General features: G+C 39.4%; 2 protein-coding genes across 2 annotated transcripts in view; one reads left to right on the top strand and one right to left on the bottom strand.

Annotated features, from left to right (window-relative positions):
- The window catches only part of SND1 (staphylococcal nuclease and tudor domain containing 1), a 594953-nt gene that overhangs the window by 441426 nt on the left and 125580 nt on the right, over positions 1-27947 (top strand). The gene's annotated exons all lie outside the window — the stretch shown is intronic.
- Positions 44-4330, bottom strand: LRRC4 (leucine rich repeat containing 4). The gene is made up of 2 exons (XM_063448348.1): positions 2720-4330; positions 44-2589 (listed from the first exon to the last, which is right to left on the bottom strand). Exon 2 carries the CDS (start codon positions 2480-2482, stop codon positions 557-559), a length of 1926 nt encoding a protein of 641 aa, XP_063304418.1. The 5' UTR covers positions 2483-2589; positions 2720-4330; the 3' UTR covers positions 44-556.

Here is a 27947-nt window from a genome sequence, read left to right as displayed (position 1 = left end):
GTGTACAAATAATACATAGTAAAATACTTTAAAACAAACTGTGTTCCTTTCCAAGTCTCCAAAAAAAGATCCTTTATTGCATTTTTTTAAACATTTGGCACAGTACAAATTTGTGGTGCTTTTTAACGCTTTTTATAAGATAAACCTGGGACTCTTAACAAAAGAATTTTCCTTAGAAACAGGGACATCACTGCTACCTACGTGCAGCTTCTTTTGAAAAATGGCAGATTGCTCTCAAGGATTTCTACTTTTTTTTTTTTTTTGGTTTGTTTTTTATATATTTTTGATTGAAACAGGGCTAAGCTCTGTGTTTTAGTCATTATGGTACAATAACAGCGTTTCTTAATTGTGTCCCTATATTCTCCATTATACCACCTCTTAAATAGAACTTACAAGTTAGAAAATAGTTTTAAATTTTAATATAATCTGTTTCTGTCATCAGCCCATAGATTTAATATATAAGCATTTACAAGAAAACAAAAAAGTCTCTCTCTCTTTCTGTACAAAAGTTAATGTCTCTGTTGTGCATTCTATTGCATTTTAATTTGAAAAAAAGTCATATTTGAGTTTCCTGTACCTTCTCTTTTGTGTGGGTTTGAATTATATAAGGTTCAGAGATGGTTGTAATTGTGGAGTGTAGAGAATTACCGATACTGTTAGCCGTCCAATGGGCCCCATGGTGTGCTGGCTTGTAGGTGCTGTAGTTCATATGGTCGTGAATGGTGGGCAGCACAACCGCCCCCTCACCTGATATTCCCGTGGGACTCCCACTTGGGATGTCCTCGTCCACTTGGATTATCTCGACAGTCCGCGCAGCAGCCACAGTGCTCCTCTGCTGATGTCTCTTCCGTAGTTTGTAAAATACAATTAACATGGCAGCTGCCAATAGTGTCACAGCCACAAAACAACCAATGATGATCTTAGTGGTCTTCATGACCTCATCCAGACTGGTTTGCATTTTGTCTCCTGCATCCATTGTCGGCACTGCCACCTGTTTTGGCATTTTGGTGGTCTGAATGAGTACAGTTGTGGTGGTAGTGTATGCCGGCTGGTACCCTGTGGAAGTGGTTGGCACCATCTTGAATATCATGGAGATGTCTTCTGGAACCATCTCTGTAGTCTCAACCGTCACGGTAGTGAAGAAGCTGTAATTGGAAGTGTTGAGCTCTGCAGTGCTGACATTGAGATAGGCCGAAGAATTTGAGTTTCCTGCCACGTTGGTTACCATGCATGTGTAGAAACCAGTGTCAGATAGTAGGACATGGGAAAAGTTTAACGTCCCATCATTAAGAATGGTTATTCGCGGATGATTGGAAGCGTGGCTCAGCACAGTTCCATTGGGCAGCAGCCACCTAACAGATGACATTGCTGAAGTTCTACACTTGAGTTCTGCCACTCTCCCCTCGGAAATATTTAAATCCCTAGGTGCATCCATCATATAAGGTGCGGAGCACTGAAAAGATGAGTTGTCTACCTCCACCACATACTTTCCCCTCATGTGCAGCGGGGAATGACATCGGCCACAGCACGTGGAATTGGTAGGGATATACTCTCGTAGCCACGCAGATAGCCAAAGAACATCACAATCGCAGTTCCATGGGTTGTGGTGCAAGTGCAACTCCACCAAGTACCTCAGGTTGGCAAAAAGGTCATGTGGGAGGGAGCTTAAGTTATTGTGAGCCAAGTTCAACTCTACTAAAGATGTTAGGTCATCAAATGCATTTCGCTCTAATATGTTTATTTGGGAGTTCATTATCCACAGCTTTTTTAGAGAACTCAGCCCACGGAAAGATCCTGGCTTGATATCTGGAAAGTTGTTGCCAGAAATTTCTAGTTCCTCTAGTCCAATCAAAGGCGTGAGGTTTGGCATGTCTCTGATATTACACATCCCAAGATTAAGATACTTCAGATTGTATAATCCTTCAAATGCCCCTTCAGAAATATATTCCAGTTTTTTCAATTCCCCTAGATCCAGGCGCATTAAAGATGGTACCCTGTTGAAAGCATATGATGGGATGCTCTCAATTGGGTTGTTCCTGAGCCACAACTCTCTTAATTTGGAAAGATACTCAAAAGCCCCACTTGGGATGACAGTCAACCAGTTGTCAAACAATTCCAAAGTATTTAGGCTGGCCAAACCATTAAAAGCTCCAACCTCTATCTGCCGGATAGAGTTTCTGCCAAGTTGTAGCACTTCCAAATGGTGAAGGTGTCTGAAAGTATCTGCTTGGATCATATGAATGTTGTTCTCCATGAGGTTGAGGTACCGTGTGTTCGATGGGATACCTTGGGGTACTTCTGTCAGACCACGACGTGTGCAGACCACTTTGCTGAACTGGTTACTGCAGGAACAGACAGAGGGGCAGCTCTGGGGCCCAGAATATGCTGCACAGGAGATCCAAGCTTGCACCATGAGGTAGATTGTAGAAAATAGGGCGGCCTTCCAGGTATGGTGCACAGTTACCAGCCACAAGAAATTCATGATGTGGCACGTTCATAATTCACCATCGTCTGGGATTTGGCATGGAAATGAGAACTTGGCCCTACCCAGGCTTCAGGAGGCTGCAAATTCCCTTTTCCATCTATAGACTGTTAGTAGTTGTAGGGACCGTAAGAGGACAAAGAAAAAAAGAAATTAGCTGTTTTTTCTTTTAAAAAATAAATAGCAAATTATAATGCATTGAACAGGTGAATCAAACAATAGGTCTGTTACAAGTACCTTGGGAAAGAGAACCATGCCAGTTTCCTCAAGCATGTGGCCCCTCTAGAACATTCAGCTCGGGGAGCAGTCATTCCATCGATTCATTAGTTTTAATTAGTGTTGAAAATAATTAGATAAGGTAATAGGGGGATGGGAAGGGGGGGGTTGTTGAAAGACAAAATGGCTCCTTTAGTAAATCCAAAAGCAGAAGATAAAAAACAACATTAAGAGAAATATAAATTGGGGGTGAGGCCCTCTTGGCTATGCAGGTGCATCGTTCTGCTGCTCCCTTGGGACTAGTGCCTTTTGCAGTTCAGATATTCGTCCTTGGATTCCACTACTGTCTGTGGCAGAAGAAGACTGAAGATTATCCATTTCTGAGGAACTGTAATATAGGTTTCAATACATTTCCAACGAGTGTGAGAAGGGGAGAATCCCAAATCCTCAGAACCAGGGTTTTCTCAGACCTAAATCTCCTAGTATTCCTTGGTTATTCCTACGATCCATGGACTGTCTGCAGGATTCTGATTTCTACAAAGAGAAAGGCAGCACATTGCAGGCATGGAGTGTTTTTTTCTCTCTCTCTCCTTGCTGGCTGCTCGCTTTTTTTTTTTTCCTCTTTTTTTTTTTTAAACTAGCTATCCAAGCTGTGGATGCAGCAGATGTAGCCTGCCTCTTGTACACTTAGCAATAATCCGTCAATATCTTAAAGGAGGGGATCGGAGAAAAGGGGGCAGCTCTGCTGGAAAGGAGGGTTGGTAGAAAGTACACTGGAGAGAAAACCACACACAAAATACACCTCAGTGCTGAGCCCTTGTTTTCAGGTGGGTCTGCAGAAGGGGACAGGCTTTCACAGCCTCTTTTCTCCTGCCTTGTGGAAGTCCCGCTGTAGCGCCTTTTGTTGTGAGGTAGTGAGTTGTGGTGTTCTCCTCGTCTTGTCTTTAATGTCTTGCCCAGTGGTATTAGCAGCAGTAGAGCAGGCAGCAGTGGTATCAGAGCCCCGTAGCATTTTCCTCTTCTAATGGTCCTCCTCTCTCCCTGTTTGCTTGGTATTGCAAGCAGCAGCCAACCAGCCAGGCTGCTCTCTCATCCTTTCGTCCTTCAGTCAGAACGTGGATGTACTGCTGACGCATACTGTTCTGAGCTGAACATTAGCGTGATGCAGTGCTCCTATGTATTCACACAGCCCCCCTCCCACCCCTCCTTTGCTTTCCCTCTAGGGGTTAATGCTCAAAGCTTCCAGCTAAGTTACATTGGCTGCTTCACATTCCCTTCCCCCTTTATCTTTTCTCACTCTCTCTTTTTATCTAGGAGAGGGGTTATTAAAGCAGAGCAGGCGTTGTGAGTTTTAAGAGTCCACAGCTTGCAGAGGCTGATGCTCTTCTGGTTCTTTCAATGAAATCAGTTAATGATGCCTATCAAGTGCTGTGCAATTTTTTTTGCCTTTTCCTCCTCTTCTCTGTGTCTGCGTTCCATCCTTGTCTTAGCCTGCGTTGGGATAAATGCAGAAATCAGGGTTTCAGCTGCCAGGGGCAGGAATGATGTGATTGGTTCTATTACTGCCAGTGCAGCGTCATCAACGCCAATTGCTGACTTTGCTTCCCTTTGCGTCCACCTCCCTTCCGACACCCCCCCCCCCCCCCCCTTTGCCCCTCTTTCAGCACTCTGCACTCACACCCCCAAGTTGGGAGAAACAATTGGAAGCAGCATAGAGCTGCAAGAATGGTTATTTGAGGCTTAGAGAGGGTTACGAACAATAAATGCTTGGTTATGCTAGCCAAACCTCTCATCGTAAACTCCTGTCACTCCAGAATGTTTAACCCATGCCCTGCAGCTTTGCTTCCGATGGAATGAGTGGATGCTTTTTATGTATTAGTGTGACTGACACACAGACTCTGCAGAATAAGCCAGGAGAGGAGGCTGGCTTTTCACGGAGTGACCTGTTCCTCCATTCACTTTCATCAGACCAACCTGTGAATCATTCTGGCTTATTGCTTTTGAGCGAGCGTCGAGAAGCTTCATTCCCTCATATAAAGCTGTCTCCCCCTATGTGCACCTATAAGGAAATGCCTGCTATATTCCTCTCTCTGTCGTCAGGTGGAGGTTGATTCACGCACGGAAGTATAGAATGTATTGTGCAAAGATCAAGTCCTCTGATGCTTTTTAGATGGTTCGTGGAGCGGGACCTTCAGATACCCCCACTTATGACATATTGTACCATCTAAATCCAGGTAAGTAAATATAGTTGAGTTCTTTAGGAGGATGGCAGTTCCCACACTCCATACACTCTATATTGATCCTTACTTGCTTCCAGTAAAGTTTTATATAAAATTAACATTTGCAGGAATTGGTCATAAGGTTTTTGTAAAAACTATTTTACATACATGTATCGAACTTTCGTGTGTTCTGTTGAAAAACTCTCTGGTTGACAGTAAGCTACAATATCAAACCATATACTGTGCTTATATAATACTTTGAAGTGGAGTTAAATCATTTGATTTTAGAATGCATGGCAAGTGACTTGATAGCAGGGGAATCTGTTACAACAGGAGAACCATCATCCGTGCCCTATCTGCAGAAATTGGCTTTTAGATGGCTAGGTGGACACCTGAGTTTTGTACCGAGAGCTGCACTCTCCAGGTAAACAAGCAAGTCACAAATAAGTTTCCCCACACATGGTGCTTCACTTTTAGTATGTGTAGTATTAAAAAGCATGCTCTTGCCCAAAGGCTTATTCCTGCTATTTTGTTGTTTGTTTGTTTTTATTTCATTGTCACTACATACATCTAGTGTAGAAATGATTTTCTGGTAGGATTTATTTATGGAGAATTGCACTACTACATTCCCCCCCAAAAAAGGGACAACAACAAATAAAATGGGTTGGTTGCCATGGCAACTGCTGCTGGTCGGTTTTAACTCTTCTCGCTATACCAATTGTGGTGGTGTGTGTTTTTTTTTTTTTTGTTTTTGTTTTTAAACTGGTGGGGATTTTTTTTCTGTTTTGCTTACTGTCTTTGTAAACCATTGCATGTTTTGCAGTAAAATAGTTAGGATGGAATTTGATTCTTTGCCAAAAATTTGTGAAATTTGTCCTGGTGTTAATGTGTTAAAACTGACCCATTTAGCATATGTGAACAGCAGAATGTCTAATTATTGGTCAGATGTTCATATTTTAGTTGTGGTAGACGGTACCCAGGAGCCCTCTAACAAATACAATATTCACATAGACACTGCAGTGTCTTGGTTCCCAGATAGGTTATTTTGGCACCTGGTTAGTGAAAAGAAGCGTGGTGTGAGACCGGAAGCACTCTGCGATGCTGCGATGGCCTGTGTATAATACTAATTTTATGTAGTCTTACTGAGTTTACAAGGAGCAAAAAAATAATAATTTTGCTCTTCAGCATTTCAGAAACTGGGGCATGGCAGCTGTGGCTCTGCACCTGTTCTTATACTGCTAGTCTCATTAACCTCAGCCAACTGGAGGCCTTGTATGAGCCTATTCTGCCAGTGAAAGTATTTTCCCCCTTTTGCATTTATGAATTAGAGTTAAAATATAGAGTTCTGCATCAATCTCCCAGTCACATGATAAAGATGAGTGATTTTGTTTCCCATATTGCTGATGGATTTTATTTTTGTCTGCTTATTCCTTCCATTACTGCAGGTATCGGTATCCCAGGACATACTTGGAAACTACTGAAAGTTAAATGTACCCATCCAGCATAAATAATTTAATGTTTTCAACTGCAGACCCATGGCAGCACTAAATAAAGCCTGCTAAAGAAAATCCCCTTCAAAGGGGTAAATTAAAGCTGCTTGGTTTAGGACTGCAAATGGGTCTCCTGCAGCAAAGCTATTGATGGCTGTCCCCATGTGGGCTGCAATCCTGTTACTTTTACAAGATGATCTGGAAGCCATATTTATTGCTGGAGGACACAAATATCCTAATAGGTAGAGAGCCAGAGGCAGGCTCTGAATTAAAAAGGTGTGATAAACTATTCAATCTGTGCAGGATAGTTACAGAGACAATCTCATTTAGCAACGTGTCTGGAGCTGCAGGATGGTTGCAAAACCCAGCCGTGTGTGGTGTTTTGTTTTTATTGAATGTGGTATATAATACAAATGTTACTGCAATGTGTTTTGACTCTGTTTAACTTCTAGTAAAAAATGATTCCCATGGGTAACCTGGCAAATGTAAAAAACTGGTCCCGTGCCCTGCTTTATGCTTTATTATTGGAAAACCAGAGTAGTGAAAGGCCCTAAACCATCAAACCTGAATGGTGGTTGTGCTTTGCCGTATATGAGCCAGATTTTGTATAACTAATAATTGGGCATGTTGTTCAAACACCTTTCATTTTAGAATTAACTGAAGCAATACCTTTTTGTAATCAGCATTTTATTTTTCCCAAGGACAAGCCGTCTTGATTTCCTTCATTGCATTACCCTGTGTCATGTTGAGGTGGCATCCAAATCCATACGCAGATTTGCTTGTCATATATAAATGAGTGCTTCTATGCAGAGATGGCCTGATATCGTTTAATCGTATAGCATGAATGCATCACATAAACATTTGTCTTTTCATAGACATTGAACCTAATGTTTTGTGTTTTTCCAAAAAAGTCTTAAGTTAAGCACATACGAAGTCTTTCAGGTCTGATAATGATGCAAAAACTATATTGTGCCTTGCCTGGCCCACCACCCTTGCTTCATGCAATTACAACTCTCCAGGATTTCTTGGAAAGCAGCGGTTACTGGAGTGATTTTTTTTTTTTGTGTGTGTGTGTCCCTTCCACAGATCTTCTTCCATCTGCTCAGATATATGCTGTTTAGATTTATGTTTTTACCAATGCAGGGAAATATAGCTGTCATTCCGAAGCGAGGTCTGCAGGGTTTAGCGGTACCCAGGGACAGTGCTTTATCATCCATTCTCTGAGGCTTTAAAGAGGGCCTGTCTCTCATTTGGAAGATGTAGCGGAGCATAGACCATCACCCACTAGTAGATGTTGTAAAACATGTTCTAGCATAGAGGATGACAGAAAAGCAAATATAGCGGAAATGGAGGGACATTAAATAGTGTTCCTATATGCTGAGATACAGTGGCAGGGAAGTTTCTTTGTGAAGCATTGCGTCGTCATCTGTCTTTCACTTCTGATGTGTGCTTATAACTCTTTGAACATTGTTCTCCTGTTTTGGAGATCAATATGTTGTATGACGGTTATAATTAGGATCCTGGTTCATGTTGTAATCCCGCTGCCACACTTTACTAAATAACTGAATGAGGTATTGGTGTTTCTAAAAAAAACAAAAAAAAAACACGTTGTCTTTTAATGATGCATCCTCTTACTGCATATCTCCGTACTGACTAAATAATGGTCTTCATTCCCCAGCAGACCTCACTTGGTGCATGAAACTGCTGGCACAGAAAAGGTTTTGCAGTGTGCTTTTGAGGCAGTGAGACAGAGATTGCCTGACCTAAGTAGCAAGGGAACATTTCCCCCAGGCGTGTCTGAAATTTGTACTACGCTATGGCTGTTGTTGGCCACAATATCCTACCACCGCTATGCAATCCAAATGCATCATACCCGTGCTTGTTTTTCAAGATTAAGTTTGGTCTGATTAGGCATCTTACATGATGCAGCAATAATTAGAAAATGATATACACAGCAAACTATATTTGTCTGAAGTACTTTGTCATCTTGCAATCTTATGACATGCTAGTAGAGTATATATTGTAAATCTGACAGTGCATCTGAATTTTTAATGTCCATAAGTGGGAATCCTCCCAACATTCTTTCAAATCTAAATGTTTACATTTTTGTTAAGCAATGTAGAAAACAAAGGTGGGTACGGCTGTGGTGGGCTGGAGTAATTAAAAAGCTGTCTACTTGCCATTGTTCCCAGGCCAAAAGTTGCTCTTCCCTTTTAATGTGAGTTGTTGGCTACTGATTTGAAAGTACATCAGAATTTGATTGAGTGCTGTTCAGCTCATTTATATATTTGAAGAATTTGGAGCCATGTGGGACATGTGTGAGAGGATGAAGTCCATTACTTTACCTTTGTTGTTGCATGTGGGCATACTGTCCAGCTCCACAACTATGAGAGCATCCTAAAAGTGACAGTATTATATTCTTATTCCACAGTTAAAGATAGGGGGAGCAATAGACCATTTTATACCATCCCACATCACAGGTGTGATTGAAGAGCAAAAGCCAATTTGCTTGGCAGCATATGATTTATAAAGTGAACTAGGGACACTTTCCTTTTTTTTTTTTTTTTTTTTTATATTCTGTACTGACTGTCTGCTATTTTTGAGCGGTTTGTTTTGCCAGTCCAGAATCCAGACACGCAGTTGTTCATGGCTTCTCTCAGTTTGCTTGTTTTCTCTGTGTGAAAGACTGCTTTTGTATGCAGTTTAGAATTTATTTTCAGGACTTGCTTTTTATGAACTATTGATTTTGTGCATATGGCAAAATTCCCCCTATAAGAATTGATTTGAAATGCATGTTCTGTTTGTGTACTTTAATTGGATTTTGGAATTGTATCTATTAATATTTATGTACAATTTATTTCTCGTTTTTTACGGCCCTTCCAAACATGGTGTGTGTTTGATCGCTATGTAATGTGCAAGGCATACCTCGTGTTTTAGGAAACAAAATGTCTGCACTTAATGGAAGCATACATCTCATGTAGAAAGTAGCTAAAATACTAAGTTATGCCTTCAAAATCAAACCAGTAACCATGCCAACAACGCATCTTATCCCACCTTTCTTGTCTTAGCCACAAATATTAATACTAATGTTACAATCCGTATCCTTTTTTTAACTAGAAATAAACATGCTCTTCTTTTTTTTTTTTTTTTTATTCAAAGCAAGTAAGCACATATTTTTTTTTGTTTCTAATAAACATACTACTATTACCCAACGTATCAATGCATATTTTATCAATTGTTAAACACTGATTTGACAGTTGGGATCTAAATGTGCAACCGTATGAAGAGGTGACTTTGTCTTCTCAGATTTGTGTGAAGCAGCCAGGTGCAGTTGGGAGTTTGCATGATGGGCTCTAACGCATGTAGGTAAATCGCCAGGTGACCTGTTAGTATCATGGTGACAGGTGATATGTTCACCACCTGTGTTCTCTAGCACCTGATGGTGACACAGCGGAGCAAGGCTGCAAAATACTGAACCCAATCTACTTCCACTGTACATGAGATAAACTTCAGTCTGCTTTGTGAACATCTATTCATTGTGACAGCATATTCCACAGCTGTGGTCAGTAGGCACACATAACATATAAGTGGTGACATTTGACCATATTGAAGATAACAAACTCTGTTTAAAATCATAAATTGTTCTAAAGGGAGAAAACTATTTAACGGTCACTCCATTTGGAAATAAAATGGTTGAGGATAATGGGTGAAATTAACTTTAGCCCCTGATACCGAACATTCAGTAGTGCCTGGCAAGCTCTGTCCTTTATTGTAACTTGTTGCTTCGTGTTTTCCCTTTTCCATCTCGCTGCCTCTTGTAGAAGAGCAGAAGTAATTTTACAATACAGAAAGCATGTTGACATGATTTTGTAGGGCCGTGCTCAGTGGAGAATGCTTTATTGTCAAGACGCTTTCGTCAGTCTCTGTATTGCAGACTCAGACTAAAAAACGGGTAGCTTCTCTGTCCCATCTCCCTCCCCCCCTCTACCTTGGCATATAACAAACCAGTTTACTGTTCTATCTGCCCATATAACTTCACATCCCCTGCCTGAAAAACCACCTGTAGCAAAACAGTTACACATTTTGCATTCCACCAGAGCTAGTTTAAAAGTCCTATTAGCGTGATGATTATATAGACTCACTATACAGTAAGAAGGTGTAAAACACCCCTGAACCTTTTGTGTCCGTAATGCTCATACCAATTATCACTGTACAGTTGCATTTGACTGAAGTTACAGGTATGTTCCAAACACTCCTGAATCCTGTTGTCCTTGGTTTTCCTCTCTGGAGTTTTTCTTCTGATAATCTGGTTGCCTTGCGTAGAACACTTGGTCATATAATTAGCATGCCAGCTAAAACGTGCATTTTTAGAGTAGTGCTTCTTTTTCTGGTGTTTGTAACAATATAATTGCCTATCTGGAATATTATCAGTTGTAACACAATTATATATGTGATTAACCCTCCATCACACATACCATGCCTAAGAAAGCCGGTTACTCCTTTATGCCATACAGATATTTTGCAATTCAGTTTCCTAGGAAGCTGCACACATTACTCCCTAAAAGGATTTTTTTCTCTTTTGCAAATCCATTAGTGCTTTGGGTTTAGCCCAGATTAGGGGATTAGCAGATCTGGATTTTGCTTGATTGTCCCCGCTGAGCTAGTTAGTGTAAGTATGCTAATGGTAGAAGCAGGGAAGTAGGAATCTGCTCACGTTTATGCCAGACACAGTGTGCCAGCCTTTATCATATTTTATCTTCACATGACTGGTCGCCTCAATACCAGAATTTTTGTAGCCGGATAAGATCTAATATAAATTTTAGTAATATGTATCAGTCTTGGCTTAACACCTGGAGAATTCTGTCTGTCATTCTGCTAGTTGCCAGTGTTTAATTTGTTCTCTTGCTCCGACATTAAAAGGAAGTGTTCGTGTTAAGATTACTTTTGCCCCTGATTCTGGTCTTTCTCATCAAATTTTCAACTTCATGTTGTAGAATGTGGATGATGAGCTTTGTTTCAGGTAAGACTACCATGTAATCTTTACAGGCAAAATAGACATTAAATGTATGTTACATCCCGTACCTATAGTGTGCATTCTTGGTGGTCTGAGAGGGTCATGTGGCTATTGGCACACTCACTGCAGCAGTGATTTTAGAGGCTCCTTACAAATGTGCTGGTAAACACCATCAACATGCTTGCATAAAAATGTAGAAGCGGCCCCAGGAACCTCGGGAACGCACAGCTGGGACCCGGCATCCACTCCTGAATTCCCAATATATATATATATATCTTTATGTATTTTTTACATAGGACAAGCTTTACGCAGCTTATGTTTAATCAGTGAATAATTGTGCTACATGTTGGCACATATCTTATGTCAATCCTTAACTTTAGCACAGCAGTCCGTACAAATAAAAAACACAATGCGACACCTGCATACAACGTTCCTGGCTTTGTATTAATGCTTGACACGCTTCAAAAATATGCCTAATTCATGTCACGTAAATAAAGAATTTAGAAAATGTAGAGGCGGGTCTAATTATTTTAAAAACTACTAATCTGCAGTAGTGGGAGTGTAGACTGTATGAGCAGTTTAATTGGACCTGTTTGCAACACTGCAAACTCACACTTTGAGATGGAGAACCAAAGTAAAATAACGAACTGTGCTTTACTTAATTAATTTTTACTTTAAAAAAAAATAAAAAAAGTGTAGTTTTTGGGGCAGGAACCAGTACACTGGAGGAGATATTTAGTGCAGCTTAACGCGAAGGTATAATAAAATGAAATAGCCTAGATAGTTTACTAAAATTGTAAAGTCTAGTGTGTAAAACCCCTGTGGGCTTTTCTTTAAAAAAAATAAAAATCTGTATTTTTACATTGACTTGTATACTTGAGGTATTAGGATGGCATTAGCCTTTGCCCTCTGTCCTACCTAAAATCAGAATTGCAATCAGGCATATTTGAGAAATTTCATTTAAAGTCTGGGTTACATAAACTCAGAAACTCTTTAACCCATGCTTCCTTTAACCAGCTGAGGAAAACCTCTGCATTTCCATTAACCACCATTTGCTAAGCAATTACATATACGCCAGAAAGCATTTTATAATTTCTTGCAGTGTTTGTCAAGAGGTTTCATTGTACATGGATAGATACCATATGACATTGGAAGCAATTTTATACTGACATTTAAAGGGTCGTTTTCTCCACAGCAGAAGAAGAAAGGTGCTGATAATACGGTGTGACAGTAGCAAAATCTGTAGAGTGCTGTGTGTGGTGAGGGAAGGAGTTGTGGACAGAATTTATAATGCTGACTTGTGTCTCCCTTCCTAAGCCCTTGGTGTATAATTTTGGCCTGTGCTGGATCATCTGTACATTTTCTTTCTCTTCTCATTACTCCTGCGTTCTAGCAGATTTGGGTCACTTGCCTTTCCTATTCTTCCATGCATGCACGGATTAATCTGTAGTATTGCGAGAGCTCCCTCATTTCAGGTGGAATAGTGGATGTAATACTGATGCCAAAAACACACGTAAGGTGCTGGTAGACCAGACAGATTGGATTCTCTGTGGAAAGGATTGCTGCATGCTCAGAATGCTTAACAGGGATAGGTAATGGGATATGCATGCAACAAAAGATGGACACTAAATGGTCTTCATCTATTATAGCTTTATTTATTTTTATTTTTTTAAAGGTTTTGTACAGTATTTCTCTAGGGCTCTTTGTTCAAATGTTAGCTCTTCCGATAAGTGCTGCTTCCTGTTTGGATGAGTTCTTATTAGTTAACCTTTGAGGTTTGTTTACTAACCTGGGAGTTGTGGAAAGTTGTTAAGAGAATATAGGCCATAACATCATAATTGGAAAACAAAATTCCCAGCACGTTTTTTTCCAATTTGACTACTTTTGCCTGAAATTCGTTAATTCACCATTATTACGGCATCAGTGGATAAAACCTTTCTGTGCATAGATGGAAAATATTAACCTTTCCATTTCTGGAGACTGTAACATTTGAACACAACTATGTCACGTAACCGAGTCTCACATGTTCATTTTGTGATGGATTAATGCATTACAATGTGTCCATCTCCACACCAGACTTGGCATGATTTAAATTAAGATTGTGTTTGTGTACCTGCATAGTATTAACTCTTCCCATCACCTCACAGCACAGCGGAGTATAATGAAATCCTGCTACACACCATGTCACAGATGCATGAACACTGCTGGTCTGAGGTCTGTGTAATCAGGAACTTTCCACATTCTTACAGACACTGTAATTAGATGAAGAGCCCTGATTAATGCAGCTCCGGTTAGTTTTGCCTTCAGTAGTTGTTTCCTATTATAGGTTTTTTTTTTCTGGCTGCGTGAAGCTTTCTAATTAAAAGTTACCTGTACAGAGTGTATCCTGTGTGTGTTTCACATGTAGTTAATTCCTTATGAGCTCTAAAACAGCGTTTTTGATTTTTGTAATGGTTTTAATAATTAAGTGGAGATTTAACACATTGGTGAAAATAATTGACCTTTTTAATGAAATGTTCACCCCCCAATCTCTGCTTATGAGTATCTGTAATATTGAATTTCACAAGGGCTTTCTTGTTTTTATTGGGTTAACGATCGTACTCTTCAGTCTTTGTTCACCACACTGCGATGAATATGATTAAAAGGAGGAGGTGAAAGAATTCTAATACAGTACGTTAGAATGTTCAAGTTCTCAGACTGTGTTGTGCAGTGCTGTGGAATATATCACCCCATGTTAATAGATGAGTAATAATGTATTGGATCGAAATTCTTGTGCTACTGTGTGTTTTCTTATATGCTACCACTGCACAGTAAGGGTCCTGCACATCATTACAGCAATGCCTGGGGTTGTGTAATACAACCTTAATCTGATCAGAACCCTGGCTCACAAAGAAAGGCCATTCTGTGATCGACGGTAATTAATATTCACAGACACCTGGAAAAGCTGCTCCATGTGCGTAGCAATGGGACACCACTGAACAGTTCTAGAGAGAACCATTCCAGGAGCAGGGCTTTCATACAACAATACACGCAGGTTCTACTGCCAAGAAAGTAATTGCAAGAGGCGGCCGACTTGGTATTGGAAACTTGCTGTATTAAGGTCCCTGAAGTCTGTACGTGAGTATACTGAGCTTTCTTTATACGGGCATGATTCTCTGAACTCTTGGATAACTAACCGTTTTAACTGCTTTGGTCATGGCTTACCTATTATGTTAGACACATCAAGGACAATCTTTTTCATCTAAATGATGATTCCACTTGTTGTGAACAGCATATCCCATGAAGCTGAGAGGTAAGTGTGGGATGGTGCAAGGATTTTCTTCATGAACTATCCTACTTATCTTCCAATCTAGTTTCTTTATTTGCCTGTAATTCCGAGGAATCTGAAACAGTTTGTGGCCATAACTTAAAGCCAGACAAGAGTTGAGCATGATGCCTAAATAACAGCCAGTCAGTCAAAGATGGTATTTAAAAAAAATTTAAAAAAATGGTCAAACCAGGAGCAGGAGAATTGCTCCCTTGGAACCACTGAAGAGCAAAACTGTCGCTCTGCCTCTTGTCAGTAGTCGCCAGTTCCAGCCCGGCTAATTATGCTGGAAGAGTACTCAACATGAGTTGCATCTCGGTGCGGAATTGGAACTAAATGAATGCAACGGATACCATGTCCAGTAAGCTTTCTGTTTGTGAAGTCCATACATCCCATGTTTTACTATTAGACACTTCATGAATGATATCGGACACTGGTGGAAGATCTGTAGAACTCAACACTCTTCCCAATTACAACTGAGCAGCTATTGGGATATGTAGACAGACAGTGGAACCCTCTAGGGGCAAATCCCAGGGTGACATTGATAGTAAATAAGATTCGAAAGTTTGGGCTTCAGAGATTTCACATACTTGATGTATCAAAGAGCTAATTGTAGCCCAATATTGACCTGCTTGTGGGCACGTCCATTAATTATGCAGTAATGTGCCAATATCAGAATTACAGCACCAGCGCTGTCCGGGGAGAGCAGGGAAGATCTTTCGTAATTGAAAGTCCTTTATCAACATATCAACAGTTTGAGGGGCATTTTCAAATGATTTGTACATTGAATCATTTTGCCTGAAAAATATTGTGAGATACAAATCTTGGCAAGAAAAGTTTTACCCAGGTCAGTTTTCCATTTTAACATGGAGGTTTTTTTTCTTCTTCCTCCAGTGACATAATTGCATAGCACAGGTGTTGAATTTAACCCTTTCAACCGGGACAACACTTTGGGCTTTCTGGGTGAGCGAAAACAAACCTCTAGAATCCGTGATTGTTGCCGCCGGAATATCGCAGAAGAGAGGAAGAGAAACTTAGCAGCTAAAACGGGATATGTCAAAACCTTTTGGATCTTCCAACAAGTGTGAAATGTGTTAATTCCTTATCAAACCAAGGCTAAAGTTTTAACCCCTTAAGGACACATGACATGTGTGACATGTCATGATTCCCTTTTATTCCAGAAGTTTGGTCCTTAAGGGGTTAAATGATGTGCTAAACGGAGTAGAAAACTCAATAAAGCCAGGGGAGTTGAGGTAGTTTACCACCCCTCCATGCACCCATCATATTATTCCAAGTCCTGAACGCCAGTTTGGTGGGAAGAAATACATGCGTATCTGTGGTCTAATAGTCTTCGGCAGCCACAACCAGTCTGACAATGGAACATGCCATCCATTGACATTTTCCACAGTCTCTCCATCAGTCTGCTTTGTAATACGAGTTATAGGAGTTATTTGGGTGTGTAATGGGGGTTATGGTGGGGAGGTTTGTGTGAGTGAGACTGCATGTGTCCCGGTGAGGTCTGTATGTTGGGATTTGTGTGTGCACACTTCTGCTCTATAAGATACTTCTGTTTAATTGCCTGCATGTTGGTCCATTGAGGGAGTGTGTAATCTGCTCCTCTGGAAAATGCAGATGGCATACATTTCTTCCCCTGGCCCTGCATGAGTCAAGTCATTGGATAGAGAACTGCAGCATACGTTTAAGCACTGCTTGTAATGGGGGAGGCATTTTGCCTCTCCAATGACAGGTGTTCTTCAAGTACTTGCTCCAGTTGATAGGCTTGTGGGTAAGGTGAGGGTTTCTCTCTTTATAAAAGTCTGTTACAGCATACAGCTATTCTGTATGTGTTTGTTTGATGTTCTCTAGTTTAATTAGATTTAAATGAGTTCATGTGAGAGGAAATGTGGATACCACAGATTTGTAATATGTGCACCAGGTCGTCTAATGCATGCATCAGTCATATCCATTACTTACTCTCTGGGAGCTAGCGTTATCCATGTTAGAGCCTTGTAATCAGCATGTCATTTCCCAGAATTCCAGTGGCAGAATTATCCTGCGTAATTGCAGTATTATGGTATTTAAACTCGAAGCACTAAAGACCTGTTATGCTGAAGGTTGAAACTATTACTGTGTAAGCAAAATAGTTTTTTTTTTTTTTTTTTTTAACTGAAAACCCATCACTGTCCGAGCAGTCAACCCAGACTGACAGTAGATCTTTTCCAGCATTACAGGTGGTAATATATCAAATAGCTGTGTGTGCTTTACACAGGATAGTTATTGGTTAAGGAGATGATTTGCGATGGCTTGTGGTAAAGGACTTAAGAACCGGTGAGTCAAGTGCCCACCTATAAATTTATTGGGGGATTTTAACATTCACAATAAAGGGAGATATTTACAAGTGACATCAATGGTGTATAACCAAGACCCTCCCATCTGTTATTAACTGGAATGGTGTTACTTAAAACTTGTGTGTTCATACTATGCAGCCTATGTACACTTGCCAGATTCACAGTAGATTTCTGGACACACATCACTTCTACATGCTAATAGGAAACACATTAAAAGTACTGTCCTGCTTGTTATGAAGCAGGATTGACCTCAATCCATCCGAGAATCTGAAGGGGAACACTTTAATCAGTTTATTAAATTCCCACTTGCCGCATTTGAGTTCTGCATACTGCAGAACCACACTTTTCAGGTGTGGGACAATAAGCATGTAGAAGTGATGACACGAAGTCTGTAAGCACGGTCTTGTTGTTGTGCAAATGGGAGCTTTAAAATGACAGGCTTCCATCCCATCCCATTAATTCAGACATTGCTGTGTTTTACATTGGAATGCTACGTATATACTTTAAGGGTGTTTATAGGATTTATACTTCCTTCTTCCCAAGTAGCTTATCTCAAGAAAATACATAACTGAAACCAAGTGGTAGATTTAAAAAAAAATATATATATATATATATATTTTATTTTTATGTATGTGTGCAGTTTCGTGGCTAAATCACTTCAGCAATTATTCACATAATGCAGAACGCCAAGGCTTTCCTTTAACTATATATAGTTCTAGCTTGTACCTTTTAGGACCTTTTTATTTCCTTAATTATACATATTTAACTTGCCTCAAGAAAGAGATCCTTCAAATATAGTAACTGAGGGTGACAAGCTAGACCTAAAGCAATAAAAAGGTGCTAACCCCTTAAATTACAAAAATAAATACACAAAAGAGAGGTAAAGAGCATTTATGTATACCAAATAAGCAAGACCTACACAAATTTGTTCATACATACATACATGCATTACACTGTTTTTATATAGATGTCTGATCCTATACATTTTGTTTCTGTTTTAGTAAAAGTAACTATTTCAATGTCTCATGCATAACCCTTATCCCTATCACCGCTAGATTCTCAATGTGCCATATTTAGTAAGTGATCAATCTGTCATCCGTTTCTTTTCTCCATCTAAATGCTGTTGGCGCCTTTCCATCTTGTCGCAGTTTGTTCCCCTCCCCTCTTACAGCCATTTTATCTTCTGTATCGAATATAAAGACTTGATATTCCAGGCTCCCACTCAAAGTGGCACGTTTAGACCGTTAATCTTTTCAAAGAAATCATTTCTAGTTTTTGTCCATCCTTTTTCCTTTGGAAACATGCTACTGGAAGTGGAGAAAATAAGACTTTAGAAAAATAATTTGATGAGAAAAGGGTATTGAGAAGTTTGTCAAGAGTGGTGACGGTCACTTAACTTTTTCACTGCTTTATAAGATGAGTAGTGTGGAAGGAGTGATTAGTTTTATGAAATAGTGGCGAGACTAGCGGGTAGTTATTTCTCCATTGTCCTACTCACAATGTACTCTGGACTGACTGCATTTTAAAAGTGGTCTTGCTGCTCTTTCATCTAGTATTGTTGCTGAACAGATAATCAGTGGATCCTACATTTTCACAGGTTGTTTTTTTTAGGTGGTGGAGGGCATTATCAGACTCCATTATTAGACTTTGTGGGCCTTGTCGTTTCTCCTTGCTGTTCAGCACACTGCTCTGAGGTTGTGAATAGGTAACTGTTAAGGCAAACTAGAGAAATGTTTAGTGTTTTTTTTTTTTTAACCTTGTTATAGAGTAGAAAAAGTGTTCTAATATAAATGGAAACGTTTTAACTAAACAATCCACTGCATGTTACCTGGTCTCCCTCTGCAATACTGTTTTAACGGAACTGTTCAACTGTGCTAGTATCTACAGAACTCATCAGATGACTCCACGGTAACCTTATATGGTCCAAAGATAATGTTACTTCACTGACGTTCACACAGTCATGATGCTTAAAACAAGTGGTTCTACTTTAGGATTTTGGTAACCACAATTACTCGATTTTATTGCTAACATTGTCTTTAATTTATAAACCATACATACAATGATTAACAACATGTTTATTTTTAAAAAGTGGGGAAATATTGATTTCTCAGTTGGTGAGGTTTTTTTTACCCCTCAAATGTATGTTGAGTGATGTGGTGGATATGGTTTGAAAATAGAATAAATAGTAATTGGTGGAAGGGGAGGTGATGGAGATGGCACAAGGAGAAGAGCATTTCAGAGTTTATTTACTAAAAAATATAAGGATATGTGATAGGAAGGGGTGTGAAAAGAATAGGCGAAAAGAAACCTGGAGGAAATAAGTTGTTGAAGTGTTCTATAAAGCAATTAATATTGAAACCATGAGGTAGAAGAGGGTGAATTCTCAGACTGAGCCCTGTGGTACACATCCTGGAAGGAGGTTGGGTGAAGGGGGTGGTTTATTGAAATAAACTGTAGTAATTATAAAAATAGGGTGAAGCCAGACAAGAACATTACCCGGTGATCCAGGTTATCAAAGTTTGACATTGACAATATTAACAGGTGAAGAATGAGGATGGCAGAGAGTTTATAAAGATGTGTTTGTATATACATCTATATCTCTACCATCCACATTATTGCAGGTAGGGGTTTCATACTCGGTATAAGCCAAACTACAGGGTTCCTAATGGAGTTCTTCTGTAAAAGGGCAAACCTGTTCAAGATGTGATTCCTTCAGTCCCTATGGCCATGTATGAACTGTGCAATAACAGAGTTACATTTATAGTCTAAGTTATCCTTAGCTGTGTAGTATTCCCTGTTTTTTTGTTTGTTTTTGCCATTTCTTTTACATCAGCTCTGTGACAGTAAATGTATTCTTGTACTCCAGTGCTTTTTAATTGGTGATGATATCCTCAGTAGTAGAATAAAGCACTGGAGAATGTACTGCCAGTAATACATACCGTGTTTAGGATGACTACTGTCAAACAGAATTTTTGTAATTTTTACAAGACACACGTTGTTTGAGAACGAATAGGGAGGGTGTTAACAAGAAGTGATTATAGGAGTGTGGGCAGGGAGTTATTTAAAGGGCATGTATTCTTGTGTTTACTAAGGAAATGTGCCAATCATATATTTAAAAAAAAAAACTTGTAATTATCCTCTGTCTAATCAGTCAGCATTGTGCAGAATATTTTAACTTTTTCATTGCCTGAGAAGACTTAAGGTACTTTTCTCTTTTCCCATATCCCATCCATTATATGTGTGCTCTAAATGGAAATAACCTAATAAAATAGTGTATAAGTGGTTTAAAGAAAAATGCCAGTAACTTAAGGACATTTGTTTTTGTTCCTTTCAAGTTAAATTATATCCTGCTTTATGCACTTCACCTTGGAAGACAAGTCTCAAATACATTAAATACATTACAACTTGAATGCCAGCTCTGATCACTATGACAATTCTGCTGTGTGTCTGAGATTTAATATATATCAGTAACTGATCCAGAAGGTTTAATTACATGGTCTCTGCGTAGTCTCTGGCAAAACCACTGGAGATGCAGTCAGTCACACTAGGGGCCCATCTGTCACCAACAAAGGAACACTGCTTGTAATGATCATAACCCCGTTTTTACCGAAAACCTGCAAGCGGCCAGCTCAAGTGGCTGTCGCTAGAAGTAACTGGTTTCCCCTTCTCTGCCGTGGCAAGAAGGTGCCCAATCTTCTGGGCTTTTAGGAGCCTGTACCCTGTTCTACAGTAATCAGTCTTCCAATTATTACAAGTGGACTTACAAGGTACGGTCTCTGTACGTAGTTCCCTCTTTTAAATCCTAATCCTTTGCTGCCAATGCATTCCAGGTGTCCACCACTTTTCTTTGATTTGACAATACATATTTACTTCCCTAACAGTCCATTTGTGTATTTTCCTTTTGAAATGCAAGCTTTTGGCCTGTCAAGTCTGTAGACATCCTTTGTAACTAGGTACAGTATTTGTTCAACACATTGAAATATCCTGTATGTCCCCCTGCATGTAATCTGTAGTGGACTCTCAAGGACAATTCCTGAAGGGCTGTAATTGCAAAGTAACCTTCAGATCCTCCTCTGCTTCTACAAATGTTTTAGCTGGCTTGGTAGATTCCCTTATGGCTTTTCTCCCTCACCAGGCCTCATAAATTCCTTTTTGATTTTTTCTTTCTCAGAATTGTCGAAGACATTAATTTGTTACTCAGTGGAGCTAAACATCAAAGTGAATAAACCTGCGTTCCCCACCTTCTGACCTAAACCCCTGTCTGTGCGGGCCGTAATAATCTGTTTGATCACATGCATGTCTGGACAAAATTCCACTACAAGTTTCCATGTAAGGAAATGTATTGTGGAAAACTGAGACTTTAGTTTGATCTTCTTTCCATATTGCAAACATGCCCATCATGAAATAATAAACTAATTTAAAAAACACAACCTTCCATGATGAAACTCTAAAATTATTTTAATATATGCATTATGCATTATTGCATCTACTTATAACGTTTTATTGGTTTGCTTTTATGCACCTGACAATCCATGAAGTTTACGGAACCCTTGCCAACATTGTGACGTATGGCAAGTGTGCAGCTACACGCATACATTTGGTGACGAGAGTATAGGGGGCTCTTACATTTAGCCTATGGAAATAGTGACGTAGTTCCACTGTTTTGTGGGAAAGCTTTTCAGCTACAGAGAATATATTTCCAATGTATTCTATAAACATAACTTTATATAGTGACATTCGTAAATGACTAGAATTTCAATGGTCTTTACCTCACATGCGTCCTTCAGTCTCTCTTTGGAACCTAAATATTTTTCCAAGATTAGCATGATTAACCATATACAGATTAAGATCCCAATTATAGTTTAAATGGAATGTGCAACAAAATTAAATAAAAATACTGGAAATGAAGGTAATTAAATCTCTTGGGTCTTCCTTTAGGTAAACTGTGTGCAACAGGGGAATATTCAGAGAATGTGAGTGGTCCATTTCTAGGACGGATACCAATGTATTTGTCCAAATGAAGAGGTTAGGGCAACACTGAAAGTCCACGTTTAAAGCCAAGAGTCCAGTAACTTTAAAACAGTCTTAAATTGACGTGTAAGAAGGGAGGGTCCCGAAATATTTAACTGATCAGAATCAAGAGAATGAAAATAAAGTGGAGCAGAGTTGTCACACAAATACAAATATATTTGAAAACAAGAGAAATCTCAATGTATCCATCCTGGTAAAATATTTTCTAAATAAATATATAGGAAGTAGTAGTTCAGATCACCATAACAACCTGTGCTCATTGCATAGGTCCTCTCTCATACTTATGCAACAATTTGCAGAAATCATTGCAACCATAAGGCCTCTATCCCTCTTATATCAAGGGGGTGGGCCTATACTTCCTCCTTTCACCATGAAACTATTTGTACAGTTAAAACCATAATAAAAAAAGATACATTGGAACAAAATATCTGTATAATGTGCAGGTTCCTACCTTCTCCCTATGCATCTCTGTAATAAAGCCCAAACTGTGCCTATTTGCAGTTAAAGGCTTAGCCAGAGCTGTGCACAATCCTATTTTCAAAGCCATGAATGCAGCTGTCTCTAATCTGATAAATGTAGATGTCTGTGGCTGTACTGCATATTTCAGAACTCCCTCCTGGACAGGTACATAGAGGATGCATGTCTGCTGTTTTTATATTTAAATTCATCTATATGACATATTAAAACTATGGATCTTCTGCTATGAATTTAAGTCTCTTTAAGGAAAACGTACACTTACTAAATAAAAAGTAATGTTTCTATATTTCTTGAATTAATTTGAGCTCAAGTAATTAGCATTCATTCCTGTTACCTTATTAAACTAATTAGCTGGTCTTATTAGCAAAGTATAAAATAGAAACCTCTTAGCTGTTCTGCATATATTCTCACGGGAAACCGTAGTAAAGAGAGTTGTAAATGACAATTCACAGGGCTTCTAGAGTGATTGCAGAGTTAGGTGACAAACTGCTGCTATGATGAAAATCTTTAACTAGCATTTAAGTGATAATTTTACTGTTTATTTCATTTCAAACTTTGCATGACCCTGTAATAGTAGTGTAGAAAACCATGAGAGAGCTTTAGGCAAACGTGTTATTTTGGGTGCAAAGTGCTAAATGTTGAGACATTCTATTGGTTTCCATGGTAATTGGTTCTTGTTTAGAATAGCACCTGTTTTTGCCTTGATAAATCCTCCCCCTTTGTGTGTGTCTAGAAAACATGGGAATGTAAATTTGAACATAACCATTTGCATACCTCCCAAGTTTTTCTCTTTTGGAACACAAATCCCTCTGTCCCTCTTCTACCCCGATGTCTCTCACAGACCATTGAAAGGCCTTCTGTTTACTTCCGGAGACTAGTGGGTACTTTACAGAGAAGGTGCAGTGTATACTAAAATGCCAAGCCGTGCTGACTTCACCATGAAATGTTCTCAAGTATTCAAGACACAACCACACAAAAAAGGTCCGTTTCTGTGGTGATAACTTTTCCTGTCTGTTCCTTTTTAGCAGATGAGTTTTTTTCATCTTGGGGTCCAGGAAAGGTCACGTCTGTCTACAAACGGTTATCTCTATTAATCAGAGAGTGCCCCTGCATAATTTAAAGTTTCCCTTTGCTGTCGTTAACCCTCTAACACTGTGTCAGTAGAAGCAGAGGAATAGTTATGGAGGGCATGGGCTTATTAAAACTTGGCACCTCATCTACTTCACAATGGGTATTTCCCCTTCGAGTGGTGACACCTGTGACAAGATATATTGATTGGACAGTAGTAGCAATATGAGTAGTGCATATATTTATAGTGTAAATAAATGCCACAATAAATTCACTTGGTTTATTTTCCATATGGCAATAAAATCAGTTTTAAGGATAAAACTGTCATCCTTTCTCATGTCTTGTAAACCTGCATGCTTTATGCTATGAGGTGCTATTAGAAAGGTACAGCCAGTATTCCAGTGCAGGTCACAGAGCCCTAACCATGCTGTACCCTCAAATTCTGCACTATGGGGCAGGTTACATTGGTACAAGCTCCTGTTATTTTTCTCCTAAGATGAAGACAGGAAAGGGTGGCACAGGCCAAATAGAAGGAAAACTAGTGCCGCATTAATGGATGCACCCAACCCAGAAGCCAAAGTAACTGAAGAAATGACCAGGTCACTGGATGATCCTTTAAAACATTTTATTTGAAAATTAGGTGGTTTCAGTTCCAAGTGAGCTCTTCTACACAATTCTCTGCAATCAAGTAGAACGTATGGACCTTTTATAGAAAGTAATAATACAATGTATTACTAAGACACTGGAGTGTCACATCTGTTAGCAGTAGAAGATTTGCAGTATTGATCTAGCGTATTCATTCACTAAACGGCAAATTCAAAGCTCACTGTATGTAATGGTTTTTTTTTTTTTTTTTTAAATGGGGGTTTAATTACAGTATATGATCATACAATGCATAAACCTGACACAACACCAATGCACCCAATTTTTGGCAGGTCCTAAACTAGTAACCTAATGCCTGCTCTTAAGATTAATCTGCACACACTATACTAATCAGCCACCACATTAAAACCACTGACAGGTGAAGTGAGTAACATTGATTATATCATTACAATGGCACCTGTCAAAAGGTGGGATATATTGGGTAGCAAGTAAACAATCCGTTCTGGAAATGTATGTGTTTGAACAGGAAAATTGGAAAGTGAATAGATCTGAGTGACTTTGAGAAGGGTGAAATAGTGATTGCTAGACGACTGGGTCAGAGCATCTCCAAAACCGCAAATCTTGTGGGTCTCCCCACCCCCCCCCCCCCCCCCCCAAATATTTCAATATTAACGCCTTCAAAAAATGAGCTTGTCTGGAGTATAAATTATGCAGTAATTACCGATTGGTTTATCTTTTTGAGTAAAAACCAAAAAAATAAATTAAAAAAATTCTGAAATTCCACTTTCCTTACTGATAAGTCTGTTTTTAAGTCTAGGGTTTAATCAATCAATTGTTTAAGTACTCCAAGGTTGGAGGTGGTCTTCATGAAAGAACATAAAATCAATAAAAAGATGAATAAAAAATAGGTACCTTGTAAATAGGATTTAGCATGCTCCAGAAAAGGGTTTAGCGCTTCGCTTCACACAATGTGTCATATCTGATAATTCTATATAAAGCTATAGCAAAATCAATACACATTTACCTGTTGTTCAAGGACCCAGATATGGACTTTTTATGTGCTGTATTAATTCATAGATTACATTTATGCTCTCACTGGAATTTTATTAATTACACGTTGCACCCAGACTTGTAAGAGATCAGAAAATGGTGCTTATCCACATAAAATAAAAATAGTTGCTAAGAGAGAGATGAAAATGGAAAAGGTAGCATTTTTAAGTTTATTTATTATTATTATTATTTTTTATTTTATTTTTTTTTAGAGAAAGGCACCTTGTCAGTCTGGTACTCTTGTTCAACCAAGCAAGCCAACTTGGGCTTGTACATGCACACGTGCTTGCCAAATGTTATGAACCCACTTGGGTCAGGATTATGGTTGCAAGATTTAACACTCTAAATTCATGCTTTGCTGACGTTTGCAGTGTCCAGATGGTAACAACTTTAAAATTACACGTTATACGGCCAGTAGGGCACATCGCATGACTAATGCTATCCGTTAATGTACTTGATTTTGAAATTTAGGACAAGATGGAAAAATCGTACATTGACTCATTTCGTATGATTTTTTTTTTTTTTATCATTCTATATTTTGCATGGAGTGTAGAGCATTGGGAAAGATGAGAGACAGATGAATTTGGACTGAGCATAGAATAGGGACTGTGCTTCCTATATAGGAATACTTGTGTTTTCTAGTGCCTTTTATATTTTTTTTCCTCTTGTGTTCCAGTGTACAGGCCTGAACTAAAAAATATTGGCGAGCTCAGCCTTGTTTTCCTCTTAGACGATTTCGGATATCCCTCTCACACAATACTGCTTTAGTTAATTTTGGACATTTTTTTTATTAGGTCACTTCTCTTTGGAGGTTTTCCTAGCGGGAGTGTTTCTCTAATTTCAATCAATCACGTTGATTTCTTTGTTGAAATGTATGCATATTTTCCTCAATATGAATACTTCAGGGCCTCGTGAGCAGACACAGTTGTAACTCGTACATAATATTTTTGTTTCTAAATTGTTTGTCGTTGCTGCGACAGGTTTTATTAAGTAAATGAATCATCTGTGTGGGGGTTTTTTGTGTGTGTTCTCCTCTTTCTGGCTCTGCAGAGTTTTCAGGCTCTGTCTATCCATTTCCTGCATATCACTAATTTCACACTTCATTTGGGGTTATGGAGGGTTACACCTTTTTAGGCTGAATGGCTGGGCATGAAAAATTGTGAGAGAAATATTTAGAATTGTCAGTTTTCCTCAATTTCTTGTTTAATGGTCAGCTCCAATTGCGGAAGCTTATTCAAAGGAAATATTTGATTTATACTATGTAAGTTGCCATTTCTAACTGTGTGTCCCATATATCTCCGTTTTGGAGTAATGTTATAGAATTCTTTACTTGATTTAGAAGTATATTCTAATATTTCGTTTTTATTGGGATTGTGATCTGTAAAGGTTAATGCAGACTTGTCTTTATATAGGGGAGATTTATCGATGTGAAATGAGGAATCGTAATGGAAACCAATGTCACATCATTTAGCTCTTTGCACCATATTAGCACCTGTTGTAAATTTCCCTATAAGTACATACCGTATTTATCGGCGTATAACACGCACCTCATTTTCAGAAACAAATTCCAGGAAATTTCCACCCCTCCCATAGTATCCCCCCCCCCTCATCCCATAGTGTCCCCCCCCCCTTTCCATAGTATTCTCCCCCCCTCCCATAGTATTTTCCCCCCCTCCCATAGTATTCTCCCCCCCCTCCCATAGTATTCTCCCCCCTCCCATAGTATTCTCCCCCCTCCCATAGTATTCTCCCCCCTCCCATAGTATTCTCCCCCCTCCCATAGTATTCTCCCCCCTCCCATAGTATTCCCCCCCTCCCATAGTATTCACCCCCCCCCCATAGTGTGTCCCCCCCCCCTCCCATAGTGTCCCCTAGTGCACTTTCCCTCTTGTCCCATAATTACTTACCTGTCTTGAAGTGTGGGCCGGCTTCACAGCGCGCACCGCGGTACTGGAACTTAAATTTCAGGTTCCGGTTTCCGGCGGGACTGAAAGGAAGTGTGCACACTTCCTTTCAGTCCCGCCTGAAACCGGAACCTCCCATAGTGTCCCCAGTGCACTTTCCCTCTTGTCCCATAGTGTCCCCTAGTGCACTTTCCCTCTTGTCCCATATTTACTTACCTGTCTTGAAGCGTGGGCCGGCTTCACAGCGCGCACCGCGGTACTGGAACTTAAATTTTAGGTTCCGGTTTCCGACGGGACTGAAAGGAAGTGTGCACACTTCCTTTCAGTCCCGCCGGAAACCGGAACCTGAAATTTAAGTTCCAGTACCGCGGTGCGCGCTGTGAAGCCGGCGCACGCTTCAAGACAGGTAAGTAAATATGGGACATCGGCGTATAACACGCACCCATGATTTTCCCCCTATTTTCAGGGAGAAAAAGTGCGTGTTATACGCTGATAAATACGGTAAATACAATGATTCAAGGGGAGGCTGAGAGGTGAAACTATAGATACCTCCCACAACTATCCTTGACAAGGAGGAGAGCAACCCCTTAAGAAATAATATTAAAACATCACTTTTAATAAATTCTCTTAAAACCCAAGTCAGGGAGTGAAAAGTATAATAGTCCAAAAATCAAAATAATAAATGTAGGTTAACCAAAAAAAACTATTAAAAAATACAGACAAAAAAACTGTTGCTGA

This window comes from Pelobates fuscus, chromosome 3 (genome assembly GCF_036172605.1).
Source record: "Pelobates fuscus isolate aPelFus1 chromosome 3, aPelFus1.pri, whole genome shotgun sequence".
NCBI classification, from domain to species: domain Eukaryota; kingdom Metazoa; phylum Chordata; class Amphibia; order Anura; family Pelobatidae; genus Pelobates; species Pelobates fuscus.
The sequence above is the reverse complement of the archived record's forward strand: the minus strand, read 5'-3'. Positions and strand labels throughout refer to the sequence as shown.

Bases quoted from the DNA above. Each gene is read 5' to 3' on its own strand.
- LRRC4 (XM_063448348.1), bottom strand. From the start codon at position 2,482: ATGAATTTCTTGTGGCTGGTAACTGTGCACCATACCTGGAAGGCCGCC.